General features: G+C 50.0%; 1 protein-coding gene across 3 annotated transcripts in view; it reads left to right on the top strand.

The window, feature by feature from the left end:
* Positions 1-17,883, top strand: part of NEDD4L (NEDD4 like E3 ubiquitin protein ligase) — a 290,593-nt gene that overhangs the window by 78,228 nt on the left and 194,482 nt on the right. For all 3 annotated transcript variants that reach the window (XM_004579467.2, XM_058676799.1, XM_058676800.1), the window contains exon 2: positions 14,583-14,656. In XM_004579467.2, coding sequence (XP_004579524.1) covers positions 14,583-14,656 — 74 coding nt within the window. The remainder of the gene's footprint in view (positions 1-14,582; positions 14,657-17,883) is intronic.

The following is a 17,883-nucleotide window of genomic DNA, read 5'->3' as shown; positions in this document are numbered from 1 at the left end:
AATGCTGTTGACAAATGCTCTCAGGTCATTTCTGTTGACTGCTACATTCCTGCTAATTTGAAACTGGTTGCAAGTAGGAAGCAGTCTGATTCGTGAAGTCTTGCTTCTCACTGGGAACTAAGTGGGGATGTGATTATTAACTGCTGTGCTTAGAAACATGACATGTGCATATTGATCTTGCAGCATTCTTTTTAGACTGAGGTTTTGGCTCACAGTGTCAGCCCTTAAAATTGCAGCATGTCCAAGTTGGAAAAGCCTGGCAGGTATCATCTTGTTCACTTTCCCTGTGTCTGCGTTGCTACCAGCCTCAGCTCTCCCCAACACGACTAGCCATCCAGCTGCACAGCTCTGCAGGCCACCTGCTCTGTGTTGACCTGGGCTAACGACCAGCCATTCCGCCACCCTGCCTCCCCTCCCCCCCCAGCTACTAAGCATGTCTGCTCTTCTGAGGCTCTCATTCGTGGGGTTCATCAAGGGTGGCCCTCTGAACCAGCCTTTTAACAGAGAGGTGATCCCTCCTGCTCCCTCACCCCCTTCCCACAAAGTGGCTTTTCTGTGTCCTCAGGTTAAACATTCTTAAGTTATATTTCACATGGTTTTTATTTGTGTATTAACTATCTTTGCTTTTTAAAAAATAAATTGTAGGTTGTTTAATGGATTTGGATGGCTTTTGATTCTGAATATAAAGAAAGCAGTGAATAGTCTGGTCTGTCGTTTTCTATTATCTCTGGCCCCCACTGAGCAGGCCCTGTCTCCAGAGTCAGCTACTGGTTTTGATTTCTTGTTCCTTGTTGGAGTTTACGCATGTGCGGGCAACTGCTTGTGTGAGCACACACACACACACTTTGCCTCCCTTTGTAATCTAAAGGCTGACACACACTGGGGGGGGGGGGTATTCTCCCACTAGCTTTTCCATGTGGCTTGGATTTTCAAACCAACACACGTAGACCACATTTTTTGGGGGGAAGGGTGGGCTGTCATTGCTCAGAATTTTCTTGTGTGGATTTCATTCTATTTATTTAAGAGATGGAAATCCATCTCCTGCCTGAATCATCACCTCGGGATTTGAACGTGATGTTGACCCAAAGCAGAGTATCATATTTCTTGCTCTGGATTTTTAATACTGCAAATAGTTTACGAGTCACAGTGTTGACTCATGGGAAGCTGTAGGTAAAAGACCCTCTCCCACCCTAGCCCTTCCCTGCTCTCTCATTTAACCCTTTCACACTGACTTGGGTGGCTAAGTGCACACAAATGACACAACTCTGCCCTGTGCAGTTTGGCTCATCACCCATCTGAAGATCTGCCTGAATGCCGATCTGTCATCTGACATCTTACCAAGGCATGTGGATCAGCTGCAGGTTGGAATAAGCCTGCCCTATCTGCATCCAGCTTTTTCTGGCACGTTGGGGCAGAGGGAGGGTGCTGACAATGAAGTCCCAGGACATAACCCCTTGGAACCTCCCTGAAGTTCCCTGATGACTGTTTTGGATAGGAGCTTGCAATAGGGGCGCTTGGCTCCACCCTGTCCCCCACACCCCCCCAAGAAAAACCCTTTGGTATCAGTCTGCCTCCTCAGAAACCTTCTTGGCTACACAAAGATGGATGTACTGTTTGTCTCACTGACTGACTGGAGTCTCTTTCTACTGCCATGTGCGAGATCTCCTGGAGCTCCTCACCTTATCAGAAAGGAAATTGTTTACAGGAACATGGGCTGCTCCCTGCTCCCGGCTCAAAACCTAGTCTGTAGTTTGCTGACCAGCTTTGCTTTGGATTGGTGTTGTTTTTTCACTTTGAGTACCTGGCTCTTTGTGGAGTTAGAAGGACGTGGTTGAGCAAAGCAAGGTTTGCTTTGATTTTGTAGCCATTACTGGTTGTCTGTGTCCCATTATCCTTGCCACCCACTGCAGCCTGCTGTCTCGCCCCTGCCTTCCACTGGGCTTTGTCTTTTCAGACGTGACATTGCACTTTAAGCCGCCACCTGTAGCGCTGGCAGCAAACCATATGGGTGCCGAATGGAATCCAGGCTACTTCACTTTTAATCCAGCTCCCTGGAAAGCAGTGGAGAATGGGCCAAGTACTTGGGCTCCTGCACCCACATGGGAGATCCGAGGAAACTCTTGGCTGCTGGCTTCAGCGTGGTCCAGCCCTGGCTATTGCCACCAATTGGGGAGTGAACCAGAAGATGGAGGACTTCTTTCTCTGTCTGTCTCACTCACTCTCTACAACTTTGCCTTTCAAATAAATGAAAATTAATCTCTCTCTTTTTTTTAAGTGGTGATGGAGAAGGGCAGGAGGAGAGCTACAGAACAATGAAGACTTACCGAAGTAACTTACTAACCTTTATTCGTGACTGAAAGACTTTTGAGGAAATGTGATGTATGAGGGCTAAGCAGACAACTTGAGCAAAAGTTGGCAAGTGGGTTCCTGCAGGGGAATAATTGTCCTGTAAGCCCAGTCGGTGTCATTTCTAGAGCTCTGGTTTGTCATCTGTCAGAGCTGGCGTGTGGGCCCACCTTCTTTTGAGAGGACTGCCAGGTGCCCTGATTGTGGGCTGGCATGTGGTGACTCCCCAGGTCTCCGGTTCTGGGTTCTCCTGATCATCCTTTTCCAGCTCTCACTCTTGGGTGGTCAGTGTTGGTGCAGGCAGGTTTTTAACTGTAGCTCAGGAGTAGATAGAATGTTTTACTTGCTCAAGAGTTAGAGATGGCTGCCTTCTGAGGGTTTAGCTAGTAGCAGATGAGGTACTGGTGGGAGATGAGCAAGCTGTTACCTGTTAAAACATGGCAGGAGAGGTTGGGAACACCACCGTTCCAGTGTTGGTGGCGTGGGTGGCATCTGCAGGAAGGCACCTTGTCACAGCTGCTGCATCCTCAGGACTGGGCTGGGGACACAAGGGAAATGACTGGGCATTGGAGGTAGAGTCTCTGGGCACTGGGATGTTGGGGCACCAGCCTTTGTGGAGGTGGGCACAGTGTGGTTCCTGTGTTCAGTGCACACTCACCATGCAGCCTGCTGCCTGCTGATGATGGCCAGGGAGTGGTCCTGAGCCTTCCCTGCCACTCAGTGGTCCTTCTCAGTGTTGCGTCTGTCACTTGTCACTCATCTGAATTCTGTTGAGAGCTGTTGTTCATGGGCATCTGGGAGCCTTGAGTTAGCCACGAATCACACTGCTGACCCTTCTTGGTGAGCCCCAGATCTGAGGCCATAGCACTCCCCTTAGGTATCCCTCATCACGGAAACCTGGGCCTCTTCTAGAACCTTCTGTGCAAGTGTCACATTGATCTTGAAAGCTGTGCTTACACTGCAGTACACTGTGAGAGTTCAGGGGTGTGTATACCCCGAAAAATCGACAAGTTCAGATCCTCAGCTATGATGGTTTGGCCTCCCACAAAGTGCCATTGTTTATTATGGTCATTTTTAGAACTCTGAGCACAGGATAATTCCTGTGTTAGTGATCTGAAAGGAATTTGCAACTATTTCCTGTCTCATGATTTGAAGTTTGGAACAAAAGACCCATTGATAATGGATTCTTTGAAGACCTTTTACAGGGAGTTTTACCAACTATTCTGGTAAGAAGAATTTTTAATTAGTGGAAGAGAGTGACTACGTCCTTGGAGCCAGAACTCTGACCAGCTCATTCATTTTATGACCCTGTACAAAGACAGTCCCCTCTCCTCTTCTTCTTGTCAGTTGCAAGTGAACATTTAGCATTTTACTTGAGAGCCACTTTTAACAGTCATTCACTTGCAAGCACTGCATTGGTGCTGAGCCGTGTGTTTGAATCGCACTGGAGGGGAGGCCTGTCGGGGTGAGGGTCTTGCTTAGGGTGAGTCTTAACCCGACCACTTCCACTAGCTGCTCCCCAACTTCCCACACATCCCCCAGCCCATCTATGCACCCTTCCCTTTTCAGGCTTGTCTTTCTTGGTTGTAATGGGGTGGACATGGATACCAGACACACTGTTTAGCCCGTTGAATGCCATGGCTTTGCTCTATTTGGAAGCCACAGACAGGCTTCCAGTGTTGGCACCTGCGCTCGTGTGGAGTTTCCTAACACCAGGTTGAAGGCCCAGATCAGAGCCACATGGGGTTACCTTTATGAACCAGTGCAAGGCCTGTGGAATTGGCAGAAATCCTGGGGCACCCCATTGTGGAGTTGGTAGATTCTCTCTCCTGCAACCTGTTGAGCTTTGCTGGGGCAGGTGGGCCCAGTATGGCTGGCAGGGCAGGTGTGGTGGGTGAGGAGGCTGCCTCTCTCACATCTTTCAGCTACTCAGCTGTGGCTCCTGGAGTGTCTCCACTCTGCCAGGCTCCCCTGCAGACCCTCACGTCTTTATGCTGTTTCTGGACACTCGTCGTCTAGCAACCATTCCTCTGTTTTCCTGTATATCTGTAGTTCTCTTGTCGGGATTGATTTTACTTCTTTTCTGGCTTTCTGAGGATTCTTTCTGTGAGCACATGCAGGGTTTCATGATCCTGACATTAGCCCTATGCTAGCCTCATCAGAAACGTCTAGATCTTTGTCACATTCTGTGTGAAGCTGCCTTTGCCACTCACCTTTGCAACACTGCGAAGGAAATGTTCACCGAGAACATGTGACTATTGTGCGGTCCCTTTACCAGGTGGTTGAATTCCACAGTGCCACCTGACTGAGCCGTCCACAGTTGCGCTAAAGTGTGGAGGTCTCTCCTCCTTTGTGTCCGACCCTGCCTTTCTATTGTCCGCTTCCCTGTGTTCTGCCCTGAGTTAGTACTCTAGCACGGCGCGTGACTCAGGAGAACTTTCTAGGTGATGGGACTGCTCTCTGCACTCTCTGGTGGGCCACTGGGCACGAGTGACTGCTGAGTCCTTGAGATGTTTTCTAATATGACCAGGAAGTAGGATTTTTTTTTTTCCTGGAAACAGTCTTATGTAGCAGGTAGTGGCTGTCCAGGAATCTAACTTTACAAAAGAAGGCCTACAGACAGGGAGAAGAACATCATTGATTTGTTACTTAAGTGGCAGCATCAGTGGGCAGGAGGGCCCAGAGCCAGACTGCCCGTGCTGCTGTCTGCTTCGAATCTGTCCTCCCAGCTCACCACCTGCTTGTGTGTCTGCCTTCCTCTGGGACGATGACCTCCAAGTCAGGAAGCTTGCCCTTCCCCTTACCTGGAATCCCCCTCTTCTTCTGTTTTCTGCTGCCTGGTGGCACCAGGCCCTACTGACACGGATTCTGACTGGCCAGGAGTTCTGTCCCTGAGCCATGCTGTGCCCCCCAGAGGAGCTTTGGGCCAGTGCCGGTCTTCCCTCCTAGAGCCACCTTACTGTTCTTCGGGGGGTGTCACAGTTGGTGTCTTTGGCTTCTCTCTCCCTGGGACAGTTCCCTCCACCTTCCTTCTGCTTCTGCCACTCAGTGCAGCTGCCCCGTCTGAGGGACAGTGACACAGGCACAGGCTTCTCCTGGTGGCAGCCCATTCCTGCATACCGCCCCTCCCTTTTCCTCATTCCTGTAGGCCCGGCTGCAACATTGCCTGCTTACCCGGGGCTCTCCCCCTTGCTAACACCTCTCACATGGGCCTGAATGCCTTCCCCAGCGGGTTCCCAAAGAGAATCGTCATCTGTTGTCGTTACAAGGCCTCCTCTACCGCACTGTGGTTATTTATGTATATGCTTTGATGCTTAGAGCATGATCACCTGTGGCCTTGAACTTTGTTCTGTAGACTCATTTTTCCTTGGCTTGTTTCTGACAGAGACGGCCTGTGGGGTTGAGTTCCCCCTGGACTTGAGCAGACTCTCGGGGTAACGAATAGGGGCAGTTGGTGCTGGATGTGGGGAACCGGTCCTGGTGAGGAACACATGGGGAGCTGTAAGTCAGGAAGAAAGCCAAGTTGAGTTACTGCTTCACCAGAATAGCACTGTAACATGGTTCATGGGGAAGTCTGTCTAGAGCCGTGGAGAGGAGTGTGCAGCAGGCTGGGCCCATGTGGCAGCAGGTGGATGAGGATGCAAAGCAGCTGCCTCACATCGGCAGCAGCTGCGAGCCTGGTGTGTGGTAGTTCAGAAAGGATGACAGAGGCTGTGCTCGCCGGTGCGGGGTCTTGCCGCCATCCGTGGATGGAGTTGAAACCATGGTGTGCAGAGGAAGAGTGAGCTTACAGTTGCTTGAACGGCTGCAACAGGGCCTGCAAGATCGAGGATCTTGGCTAGTCCCCTTGGTGCTACCACACTTCCTGGAATTGTTTCTGTAGTTGCTTGCTAATGTTTGATCATGCGTTTCAGCTTTCTGGAGTTGCTTTTGTTTCAAGTATTGAGTGTAGTTACAGAGCATGTGGCTCCATATCTCTTACCAATGACGTGGCCACTGCCATTATAGCAAGCAGGTTATCAAGTTTTGGGGATGATGCCTTTTGTACTGTGGCTTTTATGTGAGACATCACAGGCGGTCGGCTGAACTTCTCATTGGAGTCTTTTTCCTGTTATTGAAACATTGTTCTAATACACAGATAGATCTTGACTTTGCAGAGAGAGAGAGAGAGTTATCAGAGACATGGTTACTGTGTGGGATTTCTCCACATGTGTGATAGTTATTATACTGCACGGCAGTGTTTGTCCCTGGACTCAGCAGTGTTTGAAGCAAGAAGTGCTTGCCGTCTTTGTGTCTCAATGTGCCAGGAAGTCGGCAGTGCCCGAGTCGGCTGGTCATGCTGTGTGCTGCCTGTGTGAGGCTGGCCACCAGGGACTCTCAGGAAGCTTGGCTGGAGATGTCATTGAGGGCTGCACTGGAGCAATGCAAAGGACAGTTCCTTGCTGCCCTCGCCTTGCAGTGGGCTGCTTGAGCACCCTCGCTGCATGGCAGCACCTGGCTCAGTCCAGGGAGGGAGTCCAGAGAGAGAGTGGGGAGTGAGCCTCCTGGCTTTTTTTTCCTTAAGGGGAATTTTTTTTAATTGAAAAGATAGAGGCATGAACACACACACACACACACACCATCACACAATTCTCCCATCTGCTGGTTCACTCCCCAAATGCCTGCAGTGGAAGCCAGGGGCCTGGAAGTCCCATCCATGTCTCTACTTGGGTGGCAGGGACCATTTCGGCCATCCTCTGTTGATTTCTCAGATGCTTTAGTAGAGAGCTAGATTGGAAGCAGAACAGCCAGGATTGGAACCTGTGCTCAGGTGGGATGCCAGCATCACAGATGGCAGCTTAACTCGCTCGGCCACAATGCCAGCCCTGCCACACACATTTTACCAACTAATTCCTGCAGTGGCATGTCGTCTCTTCCCTTTGTTTCATTTTGTAGAAAGGAGTCCCTGAGTCCAGCCCTGCGCAAGGGTGTGGTGGAGGTGGGGGAGTAGAAATACCATGGTGCAGCCATGTCCAAAAAGTTTGTGCTGAAGGGGTAAGAGGATGATGTGCATTTTCTAGAAATTTCTTAAAGACTCCTTGTGGTTAGAAGCCACACAGTCTAATTTCTTGGTGTTCAGGTCATTGGAGCTTTTGCATTTGCAGCTGTTGCTTTTCCTCATGCATTAACCTTTCCCCTGCCCCTGGATGTGATGAGCACTGCTGCCTAGCAGAGCGTGGGCAGTTGGGTTGTTTGGTTGCCTATGTGCACAGTGTGTCAGGCATGGATGTTGTTATTTGGAACAGCGGATGGCTGAACTTCATCCTGGACGCTGCAAGGGGCTGGTGAGCACAGAGCCATGCAACACGCAGCTGGACAACCCTGCGTGCTGGAGGCCTCCCTGCCGGCCACATTCCCAGCCAGCTTCTGTTTAGGCTGGAGCAGGTGTGTGGTCCTGGGCTGGGGCTAGTCACAGTTTCCTCTTGCATAAAAGCATGTTGTAGTCACCACGTCCCTGGGGCACACTCAGTTTGGGCCAAGGGGAGAAACAATAGAGATTTTAGGTAGGGTGTTGGCAGTGTAAGGTCAGGAATTGGAGTGGGATAAAGAGGAAATGGGGAGGACAGGAAATTGCAAGAGATGGTGGTTACAGGAGCGTTTGTGGGATGGGGAGGAAGGGGCTGGAATGATGTAGACAATTGCTTTTCAGTCCACTGTTGTGGCACAGTGGGTGGGCAGCTGCAAGGGATGCCTACATCTCATATCAGAGTGTGGGTTCAGGTCCCATCTCCACTGTTGCCCTGGAAGACAGTTTAGTGATGACACAGGTGCTGGGGTCCCCCTGCTGTCTGCATGGGAGACCTGGAATGAGTTATTGTCTCCTGCTTTTAGTCTGCCTAGCTGCCACAGTTAGGGGCATTTGGGGAATAAGCCAGTGGATGGAAAATCTGTCTACCTTTCAGAAAAAAACTAAGCAAACATTGACAGCTGTGTCGGCTGGGTGGGGTGCATGAGCAGGCAGCTCAGGGGATCTTTCAGGTGTGAGAGTTTTGTAATGTTGTAATGATGGGCAGACAGAATGCTACATTTTTGCAGACCTGTGGAATGGGCAACACCCAGGGCACAGTGAGTCAGCATAGCTGGCCTGCGGTACCCAGGGCACTGCTGCTGCCAGGGGACACTGGACCTGTGGGAATGTGAGGGTGTAGAGGGGACCCCGGGACCTTCCTCTCAGACTCGCTGTGACCCAAGACCTGGGATTTGCAGATGACCACAGAATCAGCATTAGTTGAAGTTGCACTTCTAGACTCTGTGGGTGCTGCAGGTCACGCTAGGAACCACTCACACGCAGTTTGCATGAGCAGGGCTGCCAACAGGACAGACTGCCACCTGTCTTCTATGCAGCGCCTGGTTTAGCAGCGTGTCCTGCCACAGTGGCTGGGACTCCTTTTTTTGCTGCAGGTCTTGATGAAGAACTGCAAGATGGAGTGGGCAAGGAAAGCACATGTGCAGTGCGTGGAACCAGGCCTGTTTCTCAGCCCCAGTGAGGAAACACTAGATCCCTGACAGGAGGAACTACAGGAAGCTGTCTCTCCTTCCTCTGCTCCTTCCTCCTCTGCATCGCATAGTCAGTCTATGAATACTGTTTCTGTTGTCAGAGCCAAGCCACCTTAGTTAAATATTGAATTCTACTGGAGCCGTAAACAGGTATCAAAATATCATGCCTAGATTTTATAAGTCATAAAATGCTTCAGAAAATACAGTTGCTTTGCCAGGGGCCCAGGCGTCTGGTAAGTCAGTCACACACCTTGTCAGGTGTCACACCTTGTCAGGTGTTTACTTATCTGGGGTTAGGCTTGTCATGTTGAGGACATAAAGATAAGGCATTTTTGCTGTCTATCTAGAGCTCATGTGCGAAACTCTTTACAGAGTCACGTTCTTCCTTGAATGTCCAAGTGGGGTGGCATTCCCAGCAGGAGCTGCTTATGGTGAGCAGAGGCTCACTGGAGATGCTGAGACCCCTCTGCTCCCAGCTGCTGCAGGTGCGTTCCCCGGGTCCCCTTTCATGTCTTACAGACAGGCAGCTCTTGTAGCCTTTGGCATTTAGCTAGAGTGACTCCATCGTTCAGATGGCAGAAGTAGGTTGATTGATTGGACAGTGACAGCAAGGCTGGTGATGCCACTGCCAGGGTTTTGAAAGATTTCCCTTTTATTTTTCTCATGGTATGGAAAATAAAACTCAAGAAGATATTAATTTGGGTGAAGAAAGTATTTGAAATCTACCTGTCATCTTTTCATAACATACATTTTACATAAACATTTGGATGATTGCTTATGTATGTAATTTCAACAAAGTTTTTGCACCAAGGTAAACTTCTGTTTCCATTTCGTGTTTCACTGCCATATTAAAGTCAGATAAATCTGTCTGACATTTTATAAAAATGAGGCGATGTTCTATGTGAAGTGTGGCTCGCTGCTGCTGCAGCTTTTGGTTTTCAGTGAAGCTAAACACACCTGCGTCATGCTTGTCATCTCAGCTCCTTCCATATGATTTGAGCAGAGCAGCAGGGACCAGAATGGAGGACATTGAGCTAGAGGGTTTTATGGATCTATAGTACAGGGCTCGTTATTTCTGGCTGGTGTCCATGGGCAGAACTGAGTCTGTAATTGCACGTAATTATGAGGAATGCTGGGAAGTGTAGTCCAGCTGCATGTCCAGGCAGTGAAAAGGAAAATCGCTTGTTGAACAGGTGGCTTCTCTATTACTCAGTTGAATATGTTCAACTGCTGGAGACTTTGTGAAACCTGACACCTTATTTTGGTCGTATTTTTTTGTGTGTATATGTTCCCTCCTGTGGGAAGCCCTCATTCACTCACGCACTTACTGTGTCTTTTTCTCTCTCTCTATGTCTCTCTCTCTCTCTCTCTCTCACACACACACACACGGTTTCTCTGTGTCACGGTTTCTCACTCCCTTGTAATCTGTCCCTTATATGTCAGTCACCGACCATGGTTCTTAGAAAAACTGAAGGGCAGCGTTGACTGCCCTGCCTCAGTCATGCTGGTGCTTCCCCAGGGTGGCAGATTTGAAAGCTTTCCCTCGTGGGGGCTGACCTTCTGTGTCCAGGACCCCACGGGGCTCTCCTTTGCATTACCAGACTCCTTCCCTGTGCCCTCTAGTTTCAGTCTGATGTCTCCTTTCAGAGCCATCAGTCTTGCTCCCTGTACAACTACTCGGTTGCTTTCATTTAACTGCCAGTGTTACCGTGAGAGACTCACTAACATCAAAAATGACCTTGCTTGAAGCCAGCTATGTTGCATAGTGGGCAGAACCAGCACTGGCATCCCATTTGACTGCCAGTTCATGTTCTGACTGCTCCACTTCCTATCTAGTTCCCTACTAGTGCAATGGGAAACCAGTGGAAGATAGCCCTAGTTCGTGGGCCTTTGTACCCACGTGGGAGCCCTAGGCTAAATGTCTGGCTTCATAACAGCCCAGCTCTGGCCATTGTAGCCATTTGGGGAGTGAACCTGTTTGTTTCTTTTTCTTTATCTGTAGCTATGACTTTCAAATAAAAGAAATAAAATTTTTAAAAAAGCACCTTGCTTTTATGCATTGGGTGTTCATGTTATTTCTACCTGCTTGGTTGGGGATTATTTGAGGCAGAATCCCCCTGTGTTCATATCTCTGCAATGTTCCCAGTGCATGGTGAGGGCACTCATTATGTACTTCTGCAAGCAAGAAATGCCATTATAGGTTTTCATAGACTTTTTAATGACAGTATGTAGCACATCATGTGGAATTCACTGTCAATGTTTGAGTAGCTTTTAGAATGTTTTCTAAAATCCATTAGTGATTGGGCCCAGCATGGTAGCCTAGTGGCTCAAGTCCTCGCCTTTCATGTGCCAGGATCCTGTTTGGGCACTGGCTTGTATCCCAGCTTTTGTTTAGTGCAAGTGGGTGTGTTCACACGCTGGCAGTGTTGGATAGGCACCTGCGCTGCCTTTGTTTGGCTGTGTGCTTCCCCATGTGCCAAGGGCCCGGGGATGCTGCACATGTTGCAGCACCAGAGGGTGGGCCTGCCTGTGAAGGTGCAGGGCTTCTCTGCTCTGGCCTTGTAGCCTTAGGTTGTAGCTCAGGTGCTCGTATTTGCTACATGAATAAATTCATTCCCAGGAGAAGATTGTCTGGCCGTCCTTTCATTTACCCTAGTACTTTATTTATTTATTTATTTATTTTTGCCTGCTCCTGGAACATAGGCCTTTGACGTCAGAGCAGAGTGGCTGTAAGCTACAGCAAGTGCAGCCACCATTTGGGCTGCTGGGCTCAGCTGATTCTCCCACCTCCAGGGAAGGTTTGATTCAGCCCCTTGTTAAAAGCTTGGCAGGCCCTGGGCTCTCATCAGGATTCCCCGCTGCAGGGAGAGTTTCCTACCAGGATTCTCCCACTATGTGACTTGCATGTGACTCGCATGTGACTCTATGTGTAAGTTGGTTTGCATCCCACACGTGGCCTCTCCTAGTATCGCTAGGTTAGTGACCTCATAGGACAGTGGTGACTAAACTGCTGCTGCTGTGGTCAGAACTGGCTGCGAGCAGATTCCTCAGGCCACCTCCGGGTCATCGTTTGCCACACCACACACTGGCTCCGTGAGCCCCCTGAGGCTGGCCTGGTGTGCAGCTTTTTGCTCTCAGAGGATCCCTGCTCTGTGGCTCCATGGGTCTTCTGCCCCTGTGCTCCAACACAGCAGCAACTGGGAGAAGTGCTGATCTGAGGTATTTATGGTGGGGCAAGTACGAAAGGGGAGGGGACAACAGAACGAAGCTCACTCTTCCCTGACCATAGCCTCCTGTTTGTCTGCTTCTGGGTGGTTCCTCATTGCTTCTGAGGCAGGTGAGGACCCTTGGCCATCTTGTGCGGTGTGGGCCCCAGGGTGTTGCAGCCTCTTCTCCAGTGTGCAGAGGACTCTTACAGGGGCACTGTCAAGTTCTGATCTACTTGTAAGAAGAAATGCCCAGAGCTGAGCAGGTCATGGGATTTGCTGCAACGTTTTGTTTGCTGTGAGAAACCTTCAGCCCTCCTAAAGAAAGAATTCTGGACTTGCTGCTGGCCTTTGAGTGTGCAGGAGCTAGGTCAGGCCGGACCCCAGGAGTGAGGGGAGTCGGAGACAGTGCTGTAAGCAGTCGTTTTTGCGAACACTTGAATGCACCACTGTGCTGCAGTAGGGCTGTGTTTAGTTCTCCCTGATCTGTCTGATGTTGTTTTGTGCCTTTGAATCCTGCCTTGAACATGGCCCAGTGCATTAAATTCTCTGCAGCATGAGTGCTTGCAGGCTATGCTGGTGAGGGGATGGTTGGTAGCACGAAAAAGTCCTCTTCAGTGTGTCTGCGTTACCCAGCGAGGCTGCACATGGACAGCCTTGTGTCAGGTAATCCTGGAGTATGAGTTATCTCAAGCATGCATTCTGATTACATGCATGTGTGTGTGGGATCTGTGTGGCTGATGGGTGTGGGTCTGTCATCTGGGTCCTCAGTGTTGCATTTTGCAGTGACCAAATCATTAAGTTTTCATTTCCTCCTCTAGACCTTCACTTACTAGGTAGATGAGTTTCACATCACCCCACTCTTGTTTTTTAAGATGTATGTATGTGTTCAGAAAAGTTATAGAGTGGAAGACACATACACACAGAAAAATCTTCCATCTGCTTATTCACACTCCAGATGGCCAGGGCTGGGCCAGGTCAAAGCCAGATGCCAGGAGCTTCATCGAGGTTTGCCATAAGTGCAGGGACCCAAGCATTTGGACCATCCTCTGCTGCTTTCCCAGGTCCATTATCAGGGAGCTAGATCAGAAAAGGAGCAGCCAAGCTTCTGTCCAGCACGCACATGAACTGCCGGTGCTGCAGGTAGGAGCTTTACAGACTACACCACAGTGTAGGACCCGTCACTCCAACCCCGCTACCCAGCACTTGGATTCTTTAGGGTTCCATTCTGGCTGTTCTCTCACTCTTAGGTAGCTTTCTTTGGACCCTGGACTGTAACCACCAGCTGTATACTGATAATTCCCAAATCTCCAGCTCAGCCCAGATGCTTCTTCCAGTTACTCATTTAGTCATCTTGTTTTCCCATCCAGTTGTTTGAAAGTCATCCTGGATTCCATTCTCTGTTTCAGTTTATGCTAAACAGTGACTTAAGCTGGAAACTTGAGGCTCATCCTGGACTTTTGCCCTCCCTCCACCTGAGTCATCTGGCCAATCCTGGTCTTAGCTTTTGAAGTAATATTCTGACTAACCTGTGTCTTCTGGCATAGTGCTGTCTCAGGTCCTGCCATGGTGCTCTGTCATCTTCAGCAGACCCTGGAGCACATTCCTGTATTCCGTGGCACCTAGTTCATTGCCCTGGAGCTGCTTAGGTGTGGAACTGAGTGATGAAACGGGCAAATGAAGGAGTGAACCCTGGTCAGACTTCTGAGGCAGTTTGGAGTGATTTCCATTTGGGATGATTTTTTTGTAACCTACTGGAACTAAATAACTCTTTTTTGCTTGCTGATGCAATTGTTTTGAAAAACACAGTAATTTGGAAGTCAGTTTGCTATACAAAATTCTTTCCTAAATCTGGTCACAAATACAGATACATAAACCTCAAACTGCTTTTTGTATGTGGTGTTTCACTGCACTTGGACGTTTGCCTAGGTGGTTGCAGGTGAGTGGTGATGTTCTTGGCCAACCTGGGAAATGCTTACTTCAGATGTCAGGGATGGGGGCAGGTAGCGGCAGAGGCTGAGAGCTGCCCCGGTTGGAGGATTTGGTTTTGAGTTCCACCTGCTAATAATACATGCACTGAGAGACAGCAGGTGATTTCAAGTATCTGGACTCCTGCCACCCGTGTGTGAAACCTGGAATGAGTTTCTGGCTCCTGGCCCCATCCTGGGCCAGCCCAGCTATGGCAGGCATGTGGAGAATGAACCAGTGGAGGCAAGACATCTCACTTTCTCTCTGGTTTTGAAACAAAGAATGGAAACAAATATAATATGAAAAATTATTTTGCTCTCGGGAATCTAGTTTGAATGAAGTGTGTTTACTTAACGTGAGTATTGCAAGTTTCCAGAATCACAGAATTTGAGAGCTAGAATGTCGGTGTAAGGATGTTGTCAGCACTTGACTCAGGTTGGACTGAACAGAAATCGCTGACACTGGGTAGGAGAGACTGGTCCACCGAGAGTAGGTGTTTACCCTTGTTTACTTCTCTTTCAACAGGGAGAGTCCCGTATTCTCCGAGTAAAGGTTGTTTCTGGAATTGATCTCGCCAAAAAGGACATCTTTGGAGCCAGGTATGTGTCTTTGTTTGCCTATGACCTTGTGAAGAGTGTGGCAAGCACTTTCCAAACTCAGGTGTGCAGAGTCAGGGTCACCTGCGGGGAGTGGGGAGACAGGGAGGGAGGTCATGCACAAGCCCTGGGTGCCGCCTGTGGAGCCCCGCTGCTTGCCCGCAAGTGGACAGCTGGTACGGCGAGGGTCTCGGGCTTCAGTCTGCTAGGGGAGTGAATGGGACCTGTCCTTCATCTGGGCTGATTTCACAAGGAAATTTGGTTCTTGGTAGAAAAATGCAGTTTGGAATATGGCTATGCTCGTGGTAGTACTTAAGACAAATTGTCAACTTATGGAAACGCAGGAGAACTTAATATGTCTTGTTTGAATTAGGATATGTGATGATCTGGGGTGGGGGCAGGTTCAGTGATGTAACATGCTTAGAAGCACCAGGAAGGAGTCACTTTCCCAAGGTGTTGGCATTCTCCTTTTCAGGATTGCCCGTGGCGTTCATACACAGCTCTAAGTAGGCCCTGCCTTCCTGTTGGCTCTTGGTTATGGGCAGCCCTGAAGTACTGGGCAGAGTGAGGACAGAGCCACTTGGAACCAGCATAGGAGCCCAAGTTTGGAGGGTGAAGAGCTTTCGAACTTTAGACCTAGAAGGTTTTTCCATGTCTTCTAGGCTGGCTTTCCTGTTTTATGCTTGACAAACTGAAACTCGAAGAAGTTCAGTGAAGCCCCTGCCCACCACCTGGTGTTTTTCCACTTGGTGACGAGGTGGTGCAGAAACCATGTGGGGTTTAATGTGAGTGCAGCTGATGGCTGCTAGGAGTATTTGCTGCCTGGTGTGTGTCACTGGGTCACGCATTTCATCTAGTGGACTGGGCGCCCTTGGGTTTCCTAGGCTCCACTTCCACTGCAGAGCATTGGTCCTGAGGCCTCTCACATTGCCTGCCCTCTGCCTCACCTCCTGCACCGTTTAGTTCTACCCGTTAAAGACACTGGAAGGGCACCTGGAGAAAGTATCAGGAAAATGAAGCTGATGCAGACATCAAAGAAGTGACAAGGAAATCCCGTGCTTGTGCCGTGTCTGTGGAGGGCTGGCTGGGATGTGTGGCAGGGAGCCCTCTGCTGCTGTGGTGGGCACAGACCCCACCCCCACCTCTGCTGGCAAGCCTGTCTATGCCGTCGTGTTGAGTCCCAACGAGAGGGTCTGTCTCAACTGTCTGAAAGTCACATTGAGGGGCTGCCTGGTGCCCACCCTCCACCATGTGCCCACGCTCATGCTATGAACTGAGCAGAAAGGAAATACACCTTCTTCTTCCCTTAGCCTGTCAGCTGGCTCTGGCAGTCCCCATGCCTCTCCCCAACCTGAAGTGCTGTCTCCTGGAATTAACAGATCCTGTACCTGTGAAAGGCCACCTTCTGTCCTGTCTGTTCCAAGAAACCTTGCCAGGCATTTGGAGCCCGGGGTTGTGCCTCCTCCTGTCCTGCAGCTGCCAGCGTGGGCACAGGATCCCTGCACACCTGTAGACCCAGGCTCCTGTCCTGCAGCTGCCAGCGTGGGCACAGGATCCATGCACACCTGTAGACCCAGGCTCCTGTCCTGCAGCTACCAGCGCACAGGGCACAGGATCCCTGCACACCTGTAGACCCAGGCTCCTGTCCTGCAGCTGCCAGCGCACAGGGCACAGGATCCCTGCACACCTGTAGACCCAGGCTCCTGAGGTCTCTCTCTCTTACAGGAGTAGAATCTGTTGGTTATGGACGGACAGACTTCATCCCTTTTAGTATCTTTGACTTAACGTTTTCTATACAGAAATTCCCACCCCCCCAAAAAAAATAGGGACCAAAAAATATTTTTCTTAATTTCCACTATTGCCTGATGCCTGGGAGGCTGTTTTGATGTCACATTTGCCTGTTGTCTCACTTCTCCCCAGTGACATTTGTGGTTGGAGTTGGCGTATTTTGGTCTTTTTTCAAAGCATGACTGGGTTTTTCTTCTGCTTTGAATCCCACATTCATTTAAGAGAAAGTGAAAGTTTTTCAGATTGTGTTTCAGAAAACCTGAGGTTAAAAACGATCATGGTAGCAGGACCAGGGCCCAGAGGCACACAGCTATACCTTGCCATTTTTTTTAAAATGCCAAGCAAATTTGAAATTTAATTTTTTAAAGCTTTGTATTGGTTTTTCATTTTATTTGAAAGACAGGAAGTGATCTTCTGTCTGCTAGTTCACTTCCCAGGTTGCCCCACACTAGCCAAGGCTGGGCCAGGGCAAAGGCAGGAGCCTACAGCTCTGTCTGGGTCTCCTGTGGTGGGGAATGGGCAGGAATCCAAGTACTTGAGCCATCATCAGTTGCCTCCCAAGGTACACCTTAGCTAAAAGCTGTCCTTGACCTGGGGGTAGCCGAGACTCGAAGCAGCCACACTGATATGGCATGCGGTCGTCCCAAGCAGCAATATAGCCACTGTCTGCCCTGGGCCTAGAATTTTTGGTTTGTGAGATGCCAGGCTGGGTCATTGCTCAGGGCTGGGGAAGGGAGTGGAGCTCTCTTCCGAGGTTTTGATCAGGGAGGTCAACAATTGTGACCTCACAGACCATGGGCCAGTAAGTGAAACTCAGAGTGTTGGTTCTGACCCCACTTGGACCCCCTTCACTTCCTCCGGGTGCCCTTCTGTTTTTACCTGATGACCTGCGTTTCCCTGCCCCACTGTGTCACCTTGGGCAGCTGCTCTGGGCTCCCTGTGTGTCCTGTGCTTGGGTGACCAGTGGGTTGCTCCTTGTCCCTGGCCAGCTGGAGTTGGAGCAAGTGGCTCGATTGAGAGGCAGCTTCAACCGTTTGAGGAGGGCAGCCATGGTACAGCAGGGTTCATGGTGCCTGTTCTCATGGGATGGGCAGAGGTGGGATACTGATGGGGGTGGCGGGGTATAAAATTTGATCCTCAAGGTCATGGTGGAGGCTATCCAAAGGCCTTGTACCGGGAACCGCAGTGTATGGGGCGCTGGTAGTGGCGTTGACTGTTTCCTGTGTCTGAGGCGGCCTCTGCTTTTCATCTCTTTCTGCCCTGTGCTCAGGTTCCCAGCCCTGCCCGCACCCTAGCCAGATCTGACAAACCAAAAGAGCCTTTGTCAGCTGCCTGTGGCAGAGAGATGGTCCCCTTGAGGTTGAAAGAGGGCACTCGTGTTGTCTGTCAGTCACACTGGGACTGTTTTGTCTGTAGCCAGAGCTCGGTGGAAAGGAGGCCAA

Source organism: Ochotona princeps, chromosome 18 (genome assembly GCF_030435755.1).
Source record: "Ochotona princeps isolate mOchPri1 chromosome 18, mOchPri1.hap1, whole genome shotgun sequence".
Lineage (NCBI taxonomy): Eukaryota > Metazoa > Chordata > Mammalia > Lagomorpha > Ochotonidae > Ochotona > Ochotona princeps.
The sequence above is the reverse complement of the archived record's forward strand: the minus strand, read 5'-3'. Positions and strand labels throughout refer to the sequence as shown.